At 44.2% G+C, this 14,759-nt stretch overlaps 1 protein-coding gene across 4 annotated transcripts; it reads right to left on the bottom strand.

Moving 5' to 3' along the window:
• Positions 1-2,721: 2,721 nt before the first annotated feature.
• SLC35C2 (solute carrier family 35 member C2) lies at positions 2,722-14,070 on the bottom strand. 4 transcript variants are annotated; one of them, XM_072112047.1, is made up of 10 exons: positions 13,507-14,070; positions 11,492-11,648; positions 11,009-11,159; positions 10,038-10,101; positions 9,886-9,958; positions 9,423-9,591; positions 7,524-7,607; positions 6,961-7,136; positions 5,263-5,395; positions 2,722-5,170 (listed from the first exon to the last, which is right to left on the bottom strand). In XM_072112047.1, exons 2-10 carry the CDS (start codon positions 11,603-11,605, stop codon positions 5,094-5,096), a joined length of 1,041 nt encoding a protein of 346 aa, XP_071968148.1. In that variant the 5' UTR covers positions 11,606-11,648; positions 13,507-14,070; the 3' UTR covers positions 2,722-5,093. The 4 variants fall into 4 exon arrangements, with proteins under 4 accessions (XP_071968148.1, XP_071968146.1, XP_071968147.1 ...); XM_072112045.1 differs by having other exon boundaries at positions 11,492-11,660; positions 13,615-14,069; XM_072112046.1 differs by having other exon boundaries at positions 11,492-11,660; positions 13,833-14,069.
• Positions 14,071-14,759: the final 689 nt, after the last annotated feature.

The following is a 14,759-nucleotide window of genomic DNA, read 5'->3' as shown; positions in this document are numbered from 1 at the left end:
CCCCCATTAGCTTCCACCTGTCCCCCATTAGCCTCCACCTGTCCCCCAGCAGCCTCCACCTGTCCCCCATTAGCCTTCACCTGTCCCCCATTAGCCTTCACCTGTCCCCCAGCAGCCTCCTCCTGTCCCCCAGCAGCCTCCTCCTGTCCCCCAGCAGCCTCCGCCTGTCCCCCAGCAGCCTCCGCCTGTCCCCCAGCAGCCTCCGCCTGTCCCCCAGCAGCCTCCGCCTGTCCCCCATTAGCCTCCTCTTGTCCCCCATTAGCCTTCACCTGTCCCCCGTTAGCCTTCACCTGTCCCCCATTAGCCTCCTCCGATGTCCCCCATTAGCCTTCACCTGTCCCCCAGTAGCCTTCACCTGTCCCCCAGTAGCCTCCTCCTGTCCCCCACTAGCCTCCTCCTGTCCCCCACTAGCCTCCACCTGTCCGCATTAGCCTTCACCTGTGTCCTCCAGCTCTCCCTCTCCTCTATCCTGCTCCTGTGCCCCAGTCCCCTCAGGTGCTTACCTCTCCCGGGCTCCGACTTGACTCGCGGAGGGGGCGGGGCCAGCCGGGGGCGGAGCTACCTCCTCACATGACTCAGCAGCAGACATCATGTGAGGAGGTAGCAGGGGCTGGTCCCGCCTCCTCCTGGCTCCGATGCTTCTGCTGCTCTTATCTACGGGGCCAGTAGGAGGCGGGGGAGAGGGGGGGAATCCGTGACATTCCCCCAGCCGCCCGTGACGCGGGTACAGTGCCCAGAAAACGGGACTGTCCCATCAAAAACGGGACGGTTGGGAGGTATGAAAAACCCACAGTTATTTACCTTCTCCTCTCCTTCTCCTGTGAAACCAGCAGGCAGGTGACACCATCACATTGCGCCTGGCGGCTCTGCTACACACAGTTATAGCGCGCTGAGGGCTCCCTGCACTGTAATCAACTCTATCAGCGTCCTGGGACATACCTCATGCCTCCCGAAATCTGGGACTGTTGGGAGTTATGTTTACATTGTAAAAATGCCCATGTTTCAACTAGGGCATAAACAAAGCAATAATATGATAAAGGATTTGCCCAGGATTAATGGCAGTTTCAGCTGCGCTCGGACATTTCTCCATAGAGATGAATGGAGCAGAACGTTGTCTGCTCCATTAATCTCTAAGAGCGACAAGGGGTCCAACTGAGGTAACTGGGACCCCATCAGACCCCTCGTTGTCGTAATCTGTGGGGGTCTCATCACTGAGCCTCCACCGATCAGCATGTTAGGCTCTATCCTGTTTAACAATCAGTAACAGGTCTAACATATCTGAACAAGACTTCACAGATCTACATGATCTTATGACCTCTGATCCTATGTGAAACCCACGTGGCACATTTATAGGTTACAAGTACAAGTGGTCCCCTACTTAAGGACACCCGACTTACAGACAACCCATAGTTACTGACGGACCCCTCTGCCCACTGTGATCTCTGGTGATCTCTCTGGATGTTACTATAGTCCCAGACTGCAATGATCAGCTGTAAGATGTCTGTAATGAAGCTTTATTGATAATCCTTGGTCCCATTTCAGCAAAAATTTGGAAACTCCCAATTGTCACTGGGGCAAAAGAAAAAAAAATTGTCTAAAATTTAAATTATAAAATATACAGTTTCGACTTACATACAAATTCAATTTAAGAACAAACCTCCGGACCCTATCTTGTATGTAACCCGGGTACTGCCTGTATTTGTTTGATTAACTCTCTTTCCTGATGGATTATGAACAGCAATTGTAACTTTGCCAATTACAGCAATATCCAATACTCAAGGGGGTTAGAGGTAAACGAGAGCTGCACCAGTCGATACAATACGAACAAAGCTTTCTAGATCCTGCTTCATCTTTGTGTAGCAGCCAGAAAACAATGCCCTGATTTGCATCCCATAAATGAAAACAACCCTAAATATCTACCATATGTTCTAGATTCGCCAGCTCCATCATATGACCCCGCTTGTCCTCCGACAAAGGAATTAACGTTGGGTATCTGTGGCAAAGAATGCAAGCAAGACTCCAACTGTGACGGGGATATGAAGTGCTGTCCAGACATGTGTGGACAAAAATCCTGTACAAAGATAGGTAATACCACGGGGACTGGATGTGGCTATAAGTGTATAGCGGAAACATGACTTAATGTCACATTTTTTTCTTCCCACAGATATTCCATCGACAGATCTGCCTACAACATCTGGAAATACTACTGACATACCGGATACCACCCTGCACAATAACACCATCAGTAAATAATATTAAGCCACATGTTACTGGACTCTAAAAAATAAAAACTAAATGTATATCATGTAGGAATTGAGAAGACACCTAAGAAACACAATGATTTTTAAAGGAGTTTTCCAGTAATTTAGGGCCTGGGCCTGTTCTGGCTCAGGGCTCTATCATCACTTCTCCTCACCGACACTCTATGCTAGGCCACAAGCGTCAACTTAAAGACCAATCGTTAGCTTTCTTGAGCCTCTGTGACCTAGAACAAAGTTGACATGACTGCCATTACTTCTGACCAAACGAGAAGTGACTTAAAAAAGGGGCATAGTCAACGCTGAAACTGGGAGCAGGTTCCTGCCTGGAAGTTTTCCAAGAGCGCTAGAAAACCCCTTTGTCAGAAGACTGCTATTACAAATGTTCAATGAGGCTGCTAATGCTGGTTATGTCCTGGCCTTGTCTTCATAGGACATCCAGGATGAAAGATTTTAAACCAAGCACACTGACATCCTGGTGTGTGTGCCCCCTCTGGCAGGATCTTCTATAATGTTCTTATGCCCTTGTTTTTAAGAAAAAAAGGTTTAGGCCTGAGGGGCTCCAGCCTCCATTAACATCCATGATCCTTTATCCTGGTGGTACATCCTTTAGAGAATACAACCTGACAACTAAAGGGAAATCCCAACTGTTATTGGTGGATACTGCCACTAGGGTAATAGCACATTTAGGGTGCACACAGCATGGGCCTGGTTGGTGACTGTAGCAATGTTGGGTTACCCCAATGTTTTCTATTAGAAGTCCAGGTGTAGCTCAGTTATTAGCAGTAATCATATATACCATATTCTGAGAATGATGTGAATGAAGTACAGGTACTGTACTAGTAAACACACCCAAAAATAAAGTTTCCTATAAAGTGGATTTAAAATTGATTGGATCACCCAAACTTGACCAGTCTCCAGAACGGTTTTACTGAAGATAAGACCGTTTGCACACTGGTTGGAGAGAAAAAAAATGGCTGAAAAAAGTGAAGCTCATATTGCTCTTTAAATCATCTCTCACATCAAAAATTATTACTTTCAAACCTCTGGCATGAACTGTCCTGGAAATCAGTATGGATTTTTGAGTCCCCGAAGCTTCCCCTCTGTAACCCCCCCAAAAAACGATTGTATAACCCTGTGAATATATCCCTCCTTGTCTTCTGTATTAAATGTCTATATTTCTAGAAAGTTCCACCTGTCTCCCTCTTTCCCAGGATAATGCCTGAAGTGATATTTATGGCTCCAGAAACCAGTGGCCATAGAGATGTCCATAAAGTTACATGGACGCATACAAATATTACAATACAAAAACCATGGATTCACCCTTTAATAAATTGGTCCAGAGTGGTTATACCCCAGAGCTGCAGTCACACTTCTGCTGGATGCTATAACAAAGAGTGAACAAGTTTGTCAACACACATACGCATCCCAAACAGATTAGCTCTGTTTCCAGAAATTTTGGAAAACTTCTACAAGACCAGAGTAGAGGGGCAGAAAAGTTATTTTACTCTAGCCTCATTCCTAGTGGTGGTGATCACATGGGACCCACTATGGCCAATAAGTGGCCTCCAAGGTCCATGGGACGTTACTTTCTCTTATGTCCGCAGGTCTGAGGAGGTTACGCATTGGCCAAAGCCAGTCTCTGTGTTTGTGGCCGAAAAAGGTACGAAGGTCTGAAAAACAGAAGTTCTGGAACAACCCAGGACCCGGAAGAGGGCAAGTACACTACAGGCGGTCCCCTACTTAAGAACACTCGACTTACATACGACCCCTAGTTGAAAACAGACCTCTGGATATTGGTAACCTATTGTGCTTTAGTCCTAGGCTACATTGATCAGCTGTAACAGTTATCACAGGTGTCTGTAATGAAGCTTTAGTGTTAATCCTGGTTCCCAACATTTTTAAAATCCAATTGTCACAGAGACCAAAAAAGTTCTGTTTGGGATTACAATGATAAAATATACAGTTCCGACTTACATACAATTTCAACTTAAGAACAAACCTACAGAACCTATCTTGTATGTAACCTGGGGACTGCCTGTATTATTTTATTGCTTTTCTTTGGAGGACAACAACAATCATTCTACATGTGGTCCATTTTCTCATTTCAAGGGGTGATCCACGTCAGCAAAAATGGGCTGAGGGACAAATCTTTTACATTTTTATATTTTCATGGATCATGGATAAGCTCATCCGTTACCGTTATGATTTTAAGAATAAAAGCAAACAAGAAAAGCTCTATACATACATTTAGCAAGGAAGGTGCAGAAGCTGGCAGAATTATGAATACAGCTCTGGAGTATGCCAAACAAGTAATGCAATGCACTTACAGTGCCACTCACCTATGCAAGTAGATTACTTCTATATGTAAACTGAGGAACAATAACCTCTTAGATTATGTCACCTCAGCACATCCACCTCTACAATGGAAAACATCTATAATTGGGCTGATCATAAGGATAAAAAAAATGTGGCAGTGACCAGGGGGCGTCTGTCACTAAAGGCAGCAAAGTCCAGTCTTCACATAAATTGTGACTTGTGGTTCCCCTGGTGTTCAACTCCAACACTTAGGAGAAGGATCAGTGTAAACCTAATAAATAAGAAGCTGAAAAGTGGTTTTGTGGTGAAGGTAGGTAGCAGGTCCCTAATGTGGAGAAGCAGAAGGAGAAACCAGCTCTCAGGGTCATCATGTCAGAAACTTCCCACACTCCATAACCGTCTTCTCCGAGGTACAACATGTAGTTCGTTCACCTCTCTTCACAGGTCAATCAATCACATGATCAATTCTCTCAGGGAAATCTGGACTAAGGTCCATGTCCATCATCAGTCCAGCAGTCACGTCTCCTCATCGTCTTCATCTTCACCTCCTCTGAGTAGAAGTTCCATATCTGTGCTTAGAGCCACTCTGTGTTCTGTGGGGAAAAGAGACAATGAGAATAACGTTATATTTTAGTTACCGTACATTTCTATGTTATATGTAGCTGCCCCCTCTGAGGAAAGTTACCTTTAGTAGTATGGGTTGTCCTCAAAGCAACATGCAGGGCAATGCCACAGATGCAGACGCCAAATCCCGACCAGTTGAGTAGGGTCAATTTATCCCCAAAGACATGTGCTGCCAATAACAGCACGCAGAGCTCCTGACAAGAGAATCACATTGTCAGACTATTTTATATTCCAAAGGATGCAGTTCCTCAAAGAGTTTAAGGTACTGGACAACTTTGTGCAATAAATAAAAAAATCAATAAACTGATATTATAAACTAAATTCCTGTAGTAAATTAAAGGGACCCCGTCACCACATTTTAATTACAGCTAGTGACAGCTATAGAGCCCTATTAACTAACCGACACCCTTCTTTAGCTAAAAATAGTTACCCTTACATCCACAAAAATCAATTTTATGTTATATTCGCTTGCATCAGAGAAGGTGTGTTCTGCTAGCTAGATGGACCCTTCCATCTACCCTTCCCCATGTCCAATGCCTCTTCTCAGCATGTCATGTGATCAGGGTGACAATCTTTTGCCTCCTAACATTAGCGCCATGTAGAATGAAACGCATACAGCGTGCCACCATGCCGCCATGTAGAATGAAACGCATACAGCGTGCCACCATGCCGCCATGTAGAATAAAACGCATACAGCGTGCCACCATGCCGCCATGTAGAATAAAACGCATACAGCGTGCCACCATGCCGCCATGTAGAATAAAACGCATACAGCGTGCCGCCATGTAGAATAAAACGCATACAGCGTGCCACCATGCCGCCATGTAGAATAAAACGCATACAGCGTGCCACCATGCCGCCATGTAGAATAAAACGCATACAGCGTGCCACCATGCCGCCATGTAGAATAAAACGCATACAGCGTGCCGCCATGTAGAATAAAACGCATACAGCGTGCCGCCATGTAGAATAAAACGCATACAGCGTGCCGCCATGTAGAATAAAACGCATACAGCGTGCCGCCATGTAGAATAAAACGCATACAGCGTGCCGCCATGTAGAATAAAACGCATACAGCGTGCCGCCATGTAGAATAAAACGCATACAGCGTGCCGCCATGTAGAATAAAACGCATACAGCGTGCCGCCATGTAGAATAAAACGCATACAGCGTGCCGCCATGTAGAATAAAACGCATACAGCGTGCCGCCATGTAGAATAAAACGCATACAGCGTGCCGCCATGTAGAATAAAACGCATACAGCGTGCCGCCATGTAGAATAAAACGCATACAGCGTGCCGCCATGTAGTATAAAACGCATACAGCGTGCCGCCATGTAGTATAAAACGCATACAGCGTGCCGCCATGTAGTATAAAACGCATACAGCGTGCCGCCATGTAGTATAAAACGCATACAGCGTGCCGCCATGTAGTATAAAACGCATACAGCGTGCCGCCTGAGGCTAAGGAGGCGCGCCGCCTGAGGCTAGGTTCTCAATTTGCCTCATGGCTGGTGTGCCCCTGGATGTAATGTGAAGAGTGTGTATCTGATGTCCTGACTGTGTGAGCTTTTAGCTGCGGCCTCATCATGAAGGGAAAGAGGAAACACGCTTGCTCTGTGGAAATGGACTGACCACTCAATAGATTTCTCAATAAATCTCATTAGATTTTTATTTAATTTACCACCTCTGAAAACTATCAATGATTTATGGATTTATGCATGGACAACCTTACAATAGGAAGATAACTAGAACTGTACCTTGAAAATGCCAGCAATGGAGAGAGTGAGACTGGATGTTTTAGAAACCAGTAAAAATTCGGAATATCCCAGGCCAAATGCAAGTAGTCCTCCTACACCAAGGGTGGCTAATAGAATGAGCAGGCTGTGAACATCCTGATAGCGGAAAAGCTGTGTTGAAGTGGATACGTGCAGACCTAAAACAAACAGAGAACGCAAGAACAGAGAGCCACAATAAGAAGTGCACTTCATTGGATTAGGAGAATTTAGATAGAAAAGCGAAGAAACTCACAAAAGCAAAAACATGCAAGCCCAAGTACACAATACGATATTGTGAGCACTGCTTTGTATCCATGTGATGGTCAATGGTCTTTGCCCGACAAGAGGTTTAATGACCCCTTACTGTCCCCATCATAGGGATCATTACCATTATATTCTTGAGTCTTTAAATCTATATTTGGGCCAGGACATTTGGCAATAATACAGACACAGAAATGTCACCGGAATACAATGTTTTTTGTAGTTGTGAATATTAGTTTGGATTGTACTAGACATACAATTGCAAAGAAGTTGCCAAATCTCACCTTCAATGCCGACAAACAGTGGGAACAGGCTGAGGAACATGAGGGGCTGTAGATGGAACATGGTGTCTATAGGATTCTGTAAACCTAGAAGATAACATGCAGGTATTAGTAACCACTGCACCAATAATGAACAAGAGGTGGAACACCCCATGTAGCACCACCATGAGAACAACCATTGAATGGTGAATGGTACTGTATATACTCGTGTATAAGCCGAGTTTTTCAGCACAAAAAATGTGCTGAAAAACGTCCCCTCGGCTTATACACGATTCTATAACAAAAAAAAATTACCCACTTTAAAAAAAATAAACTTAAATACTCACCCTCCGATGTCAGCGCGGCTCCCCGATGTCGGCGCGACTTACCGATGTCCCCGATGTCAGCGCGTCCAGTCTTCTTTCTTCTCCGTGGCTCTTCTTCTTTCTTCTATCTTCCGTCATGGACGCGGCCATGTCTTCTTAGTGGCCACGCATACTAGGATGTCAGCAGCGGCCGCGTCATAGTATGCGCCTGCTAGAAGAAGAGATGGCCGCGTCCATGCCGGAAGCGAGAAGAGGAGCCGCGGAGAAGAAAGAAGACGGGACGCACTGACATCGGTAAGTCGCGCTGACATCGGAGGGTGAGTATAAAAGTTTATTTTTTTAAGGGCCGTGGGGGCAGGCTGGCTGTATACTACTGTGGGCTTCTGTATACTACTGGGGGCTGGCAGGCTGTATACTACTGGGGGCTGGCAGGCTGTATACTACTGGGGGCTGGCAGGCTGTATACTACTGGGGGCTGGCAGGCTGTATACTACTGGGGGCTGGCAGGCTGTATACTACTGGGGGCTGGCAGGCTGTATACTACTGGGGGCTGGCAGGCTGTATACTACTGGGGGCTGGCAGGCTGTATACTACTGGGGGCTGGCAGGCTGTATACTACTGGGGGCTGGCAGGCTGTATACTACTGGGGGCTGGCAGGCTGTATACTACTGGGGGCTGGCAAGCTGTATACTACTGGGGGCTGGCAAGCTGTATACTACTGGGGGATGGCAAGCTGTATACTACTGGGGGGGTTTGACCAATGCATTTCCCACCCTCGGCTTATACTCGAGTCAGTAGTTTTTCCCAGTTTTTGTTGGTAAAATTAGGGGTCTCGGCTTATACTCGGGTCGGCTTATACTCGAGTATATACGGTAATTCAATTATCAATGTATACCTTCTGATTGTCAAGAAGCAGAACTTTATTTTCAATTATTTATTAATAAACCTAATGAGAGCTTGTGCTTGTTGTTTTTGCTGGATATTTTTTTTTTTAAAGAATTTCATAAAACATATTAGGAAAAAGAGTTTTGCCTTAAAGAGCATTTACCTGGGGCTAAATATATAAAATACTTGCAATACTTAAAACATATTTTATTATAAGGTCTGCTATTTTGAGGTAAACATTCATTTTTGATTAACTCATTTATGGGGCGGCAAGAGGTCCAAAAAGCAGATTAGCCTTTTAACACATGGAATAAATAATGTTATTTGTTTATGCATAAGCAATTTAGTTTTAATTATGAATAGTTTTAATGTTTTCAATTTATTTTACAAAAAAAGAGGAGTGTATATATATATATAAATTATATATTCAAGGAGAATTGCAGATATCAGCTGTATAATGCCACCATTTATAGCACATGCCCCTCCCCTGTGTCATACTTCTTCTGCACGTGACCATCATATACAGCTGATATATTTTCTCTTAATCATATTGCCAAAAAAAACCCCAGTGAGCGCCCAAACTTTTATGGTCACATTGTTTAAAAAAAAAAAAAAAAACACAACAACCAACACACCCCCAACAACATTATGTCTATATTTGCCATTACTATTGAGCTGTATATTAGTAACACGTTCTATTGTTGGCACTCACCTAGTTCTGCTTTCTGCATGAGGATCTGGGTAAGGGTCCACCTGATCCCACCCAGGCATGACGCAGCAAGAACCAGGAAAAAACCTCTGGCATCAAACTGCGTTGACTTGTATGTGAACATGAAGAGGCCTCCAGAGATCAGCAGCACCACAAGGATCAGAGCCGGTTTCTATATAAGACCAGATAAATAACAAGTGATAACTTATCCAAACATTCCCAGAGAACTTTAAGAACAAGCCCTCAAATACAGTTTTGTTCCTGGTACTTTTCCAGAACCGTTGTACCCAATGCCCACCCTCATGAGCTCCTATATATTACCATAAACCTCTATTGGCATCACAAAATACTAGGAGGAGGAATGACTAATAAATCTGGCAGATATATATAGATTATTTCAAACAGGTAATTTAGATTCTACTGAAGAAGAAGTTGAACCCAATAAACTCGAACATTAGAGACTCACCAGTTCCTCCAACTTGAATATCAGTGAGAAGAAGAGGATGAAGAGCACAGCAGAAGACTTGGTCATGGTGTACCTGGTGACCACACAAAAGGTGCGTTACTACGGTTCTTATACATTCTCCCACCATGACTAGATCTTGACCACCAACTCACAGAGACACCGTGATGTACAGGAAGCTCCAGTTGGAAAGTCCAATGTCCAGAGCAGTGGCCAGTGCTGAGAATACAAAACACTGACCATTACCGAAGGTCTTATTGTCCCAGCAATATAGATCTATATATAAGGCGCTTGTGGCTAGATGTTACAAAGAAGTCTAAATTGCTCCCCCCTCTCAGCAGGCTGCTTTTCCCATAGGACAAAGATGAGATTTCCTCCAGAACCAATTCGGTTATCTCTGACATCTGACCCAAGACTTGGCTTCAGCCGTGGTTTTTGTTTTCTCTAGTTCTATAAGCACGAAAGAAACTTCTCGATTTTATACCTAGTCGCCTGTATAGCAATTACAGCTCTTAACAACCCCTAAAGGTAACCCGTCACCAGATTTTACCGAACTAAACTAGCAGCCCCTCAGGTAGGGTGAATTGGGACACTAAACGACCAACAGGTCCATCTTGGCCTGCTATAAAAGAAAAAACCTTTTTGCTTACCAAGAGATGGGTCCAATGAGGCACAGTGGACCCATCTTTGATGCTTCCTGTATCTCTGCTGAAATTCAATGAAGCCGAAAAAGAACGTCCTGGTTTCATTGGGCCAGAGCCTTACCCATGAACCATGCGAGGTGAAGCCAGGGTGTAGTACCTCGGCTTCATTGTGTGATCAGCAGGAGCAAGGTATGTATAAAGGTGTTTTTATTATCATAGCAGACATATTGGGACATTGGGACTGGCTGAAGGGCGACTTAATACAATAAACCGCCTAGTGTCCCAAATCACCCTGAAAGTTTCTCTTTAGGCCTCAAGTGTTTTAATATATTATATTTATGAAGCTAAATTACACAGTAACTCCTCAGCTAATGTAAACCCACAATCTCCCTGAAGCCATATACAGGGAGCAGGCTGTATAATCATGACCCCAGATGTATAAATGCTCTAGAAACAATCAGGAGATAGCAATGTGACTGTACCTGTGGGGGCCACCTTCTTGAGGTAGTCTGACCATGATAGGATAACTCGTGCCCGACCACTGACACAGGTCATCAGTGTTCTACTCAATGATGATAAAATGAAGATCATCAGGAGATGAACAAGGGTCATAAACAGCGGGAAGTGAAATTTCTGTAAAAAAAAAGGAAATAACATATAACGCAACATATTAAGACTGCTGGACCAAGTCCACCAAGTGCGACTATTGGCATCACAACATCTAGTAGGAGGGAGTAGTCCTGTGGATAGGCAATGACTTACAGATGACTACGGATGCTGTAGGTCAAGGTTCTTACATAGGTTTCGGTCAGGGAAATATGGCCAAACCACACATCAAACATGCTCATGTATCATGGACTTCAGGCCCCTTACACCCAAATGTATGCTATGTCTGGGCCGGAACCTGGGCGTAGCATATGGATGTGCTGCTGGGTCATATGTCGGTATGAACCCCCTACCCCTACCTTCAGGAGCCACTTGTTGAAAAAGGTGATGCCAATGGAGAAAGAGTAGTAGAACAGGACCAGGCCCACAGTGAGAAGAATCTTCCATATTGCGGCCCAGCAAGGTAACGCCATTTTCCCAGGAACACCATCTGTTGTCTGTCTTCAGATGTGGCATCTGAGAGGGAAACTGCAATCAAAAACATGTAGACATTACTAGGATATAAGAATTCGGTAACACTGTGACAGCCTGTGTCCACGCAGATTATTACTGAGCAGGTCTTGTCACCCATAGCTTATTCACTTCTGCACCGTTTACAAAATGAAAGCCATCCGCTGGTTGAAAGGAATTAAAACCTAAACAAAGCAGGGGGTATAGGATCCAAAATCATGGTACCTCCATCTAAAATACAAGCAAAAAGCAATGATACATCCAGTCACAAATTCTTCATGGTTGAAAGGAAGACCGGAAACGCATCGTCGCAGAGTGTAATAAATAGCAGCTGCAGTTTTTCTTTCAATTCAACAAAATGCGGAAAAGCTACAATAACCGATCTCATATTGGAATCCACCCCTTAAAGGGTTTGTCCACTTTCAGCAAATAATTGATATTGTTCCTGTGATGAAAAGCTATTCTATTTTCCATTATACTTTCTGTATCAATTCCTCACAATTTTCTAGATCTCTGCTTGTTGTCATTCTATAGGAAATGTCATAGTTTACTTTCTGTGAATAAAAAAAAAAAAAAAACAGTCCATAGTCATGTGATGTCACACAGGTGCACAGGGCTTGCTTCCAAAATCAGAGCTGCATGATGACATGCCCTGCACCTGTGTGACATCACACGACCAGGGATATAACCTGCCGTGCACCTGTGTGACATCACACGACCAGGGATATAACCTGCCGTGCACCTGTGTGACATCACACGACCAGGGATATAACCTGCCGTGCACCTGTGTGACATCACATGGCCAGGGATATATTGAGCCGTGCGCCTGTGTGACATCACATGGCCAGGGATATATTGAGCCGTGCACCTGTGTGACATCACATGGCCAGGGATATATTGAGCCGTGCACCTGTGTGACATCACATGACCAGGTGCTGTTTTTCTTTTATCCACAGGAAGTAAACAATGAAGCTATAGAGTGACTGCAATCAGAGATCTAAAAAACTGTGAGTAATTGATACAGAAAGTATACTGGAACATTGTATATCTATTTCTTATACAAATAATAACATTTATTTGCTGAAAGTGGAAAGGGCTCGGAGAGTGGGGCCAAAAGAAAAAGGAACGCACTTAGCCCAGTCTATTCACCTATGGGGCCACTTGTTACATCAGTGGTAGTCATGTACCGAGACCTGGACAGAATGGCCAAAACAGGCCTTGTGACCACTTTCCTAGAAAACTCCTTTAAAGAGGATGTACCAACTAATAAGGTTATCCCCTATCCCGCAAAATAGAGAACAACAAGCTCAGCATTGGGGGGTCTGACTGCTAGGAATGAATGAAAAATCACATACAAATGACCAAAAATAAAGACCTTTTCAACTTTTGAAGTTGAATCTTAATATATTTTGTAAGTCAATTTTAAAAAAATAAAATTTTTGAAAAAGGCCTTATAGACAGTCAGTAAAGAATAATCAATAGCCACCAACAGAGCGGAATGAGTTACATGCCATAGACGGCACACATACTTTGAACCACTAATATTAAGGGTCCACTCCATAATCTGTGTCAATGCTGGGAAGAAATTAAGAAAACATGACAAGTCTCCTACTGCACTCCCTCTGGATACTATCACAAGATGTTGTAGATGTTCTCCATTTTATGTGCAAAACTACAACTCCTAGCATGTCACTTGGGGGGGTTGTAGTTTCGGAGCAGCCCCTGATTAGAAATAAATGAGTCACAGCAGATGTGAATGACACCAACACAAGATTTTTCTGCATTCAGCATGAGGGTGATGTCCCTCCATGATCAGCACCTGCAAGTAACAGCATCTGCTGGACCCCCATAACTCAGGACTTACCCCAATGTCTCCCTGCAGCCGCAGTTATAAGTTAGACATAACTTTGATAAAAGTCAATGATCCCTTTAATTTGGGGGAAGTAGCGAGTTTCCTATCAGCAGCCCTTACCCGTCTGACAGTCTTGAGGACTAGACTGATGTGATTGCAAACTCTTAGTCCCAATCCTGCAACAGATGGGACGTGTCCACCATGGCTGAGGCTCTGAGCGCGGTCACAGGATAATAACATATGACCATAGGGTGCAATACAATACAGCACGGGGTCCACCCCTGCACTGCGCCCCTATGACAACTCCGCCGGTCACACACCCCGGACCCTGCTACTACCTCCTCCTCCCCGGCATCGCTCCTGATCCTAGACGTGGCTGGCGGCGCGCTGCATCCTGGGAGAGGTCCTGGACGTTACACGGGGACGTCCCGCTCGCTCCGCCATGTTGGTGGAGGCAACAAACGCAACGACTAATTCCTCGTGTGAAGACGGAGCTGTGCGTTTTTCTCTTATTCCTATTTTGATTCCTGACTGAAGCCTCGTGCGAGTCACCACCGCCATGTCCTGTTTCCAGCGGTCTCATTAGTATTTGCACTGCTGACAGGAGCAAGGCATGCTGGGAGTTGTAGTTTTGTAGCAAAAGTTTATATTTACATATAAGTTGTCATATATAAGGCTGGTGTGACAAACTGATTTCAGCCATCACTCCCATTGCACAACTCATGAAGTGTATTGGGTGGTATAGCGACCAATAGTCTTGACCCTTTCCCGCTGTTTTTGCGTTTCCATTTTTTTTGCTTCCCTCCTTTAATCGGTTAAGGACCGGGCCCTTTCCTGTTTTTTCATTTCCATTTTTCACTCCCCACCTTCAAAAATCTATAACTTTTTTATTTTTACACATAAAGAGCTGTGTGAGGGCTTGTTTTCTGTGTAACAAATTGCACTTCATATTAATGGTATGTAATATTCCATGCCGTGTACTGGGAAGTAGGAAAAAAATTCCAAATGCAGTGAAAATGGTGAAAAAACGCATTTGCGACATATTCTTGTGGGCTTGGATATTGCGGCTTTCACTGTGCGCCCAAAATGACATGTCTACTTTATTCTTTGGGTCGGTATGATCACGGGGATACCAAATTTGTATAGGTTTTATAATGTTTTCATACATTTACAAAAATGAAAACCTCCTGTACAAATTTTTTTTCTTTTTATTTTGCCGTCTTCTGGCGTGAATATCTTTTTTTTTATACTTGTACGGAGCTGTG

This window comes from Engystomops pustulosus, chromosome 6, assembly GCF_040894005.1.
Source record: "Engystomops pustulosus chromosome 6, aEngPut4.maternal, whole genome shotgun sequence".
NCBI lineage: Eukaryota > Metazoa > Chordata > Amphibia > Anura > Leptodactylidae > Engystomops > Engystomops pustulosus.
This window is presented reverse-complemented; position numbering and strand designations above follow the sequence as displayed.

Coding starts and splice junctions, on each gene's coding strand:
- SLC35C2 (XM_072112047.1), bottom strand. CDS start 11,605: ATGGCGTTACCTTGCTGGGCCGCAATATGGAAGATTCTTCTCACTGTG. Junction 7,137..7,523: donor ACTGTTTGTCGGCATTGAAG/GTGAGATTTGGC, acceptor TGTTTGTTTTAG/GTCTGCACGTATCCACTTCA. Junction 5,396..6,960: donor CCATTGCTGGCATTTTCAAG/GTACAGTTCTAG, acceptor TTCTCTTGTCAG/GAGCTCTGCGTGCTGTTATT.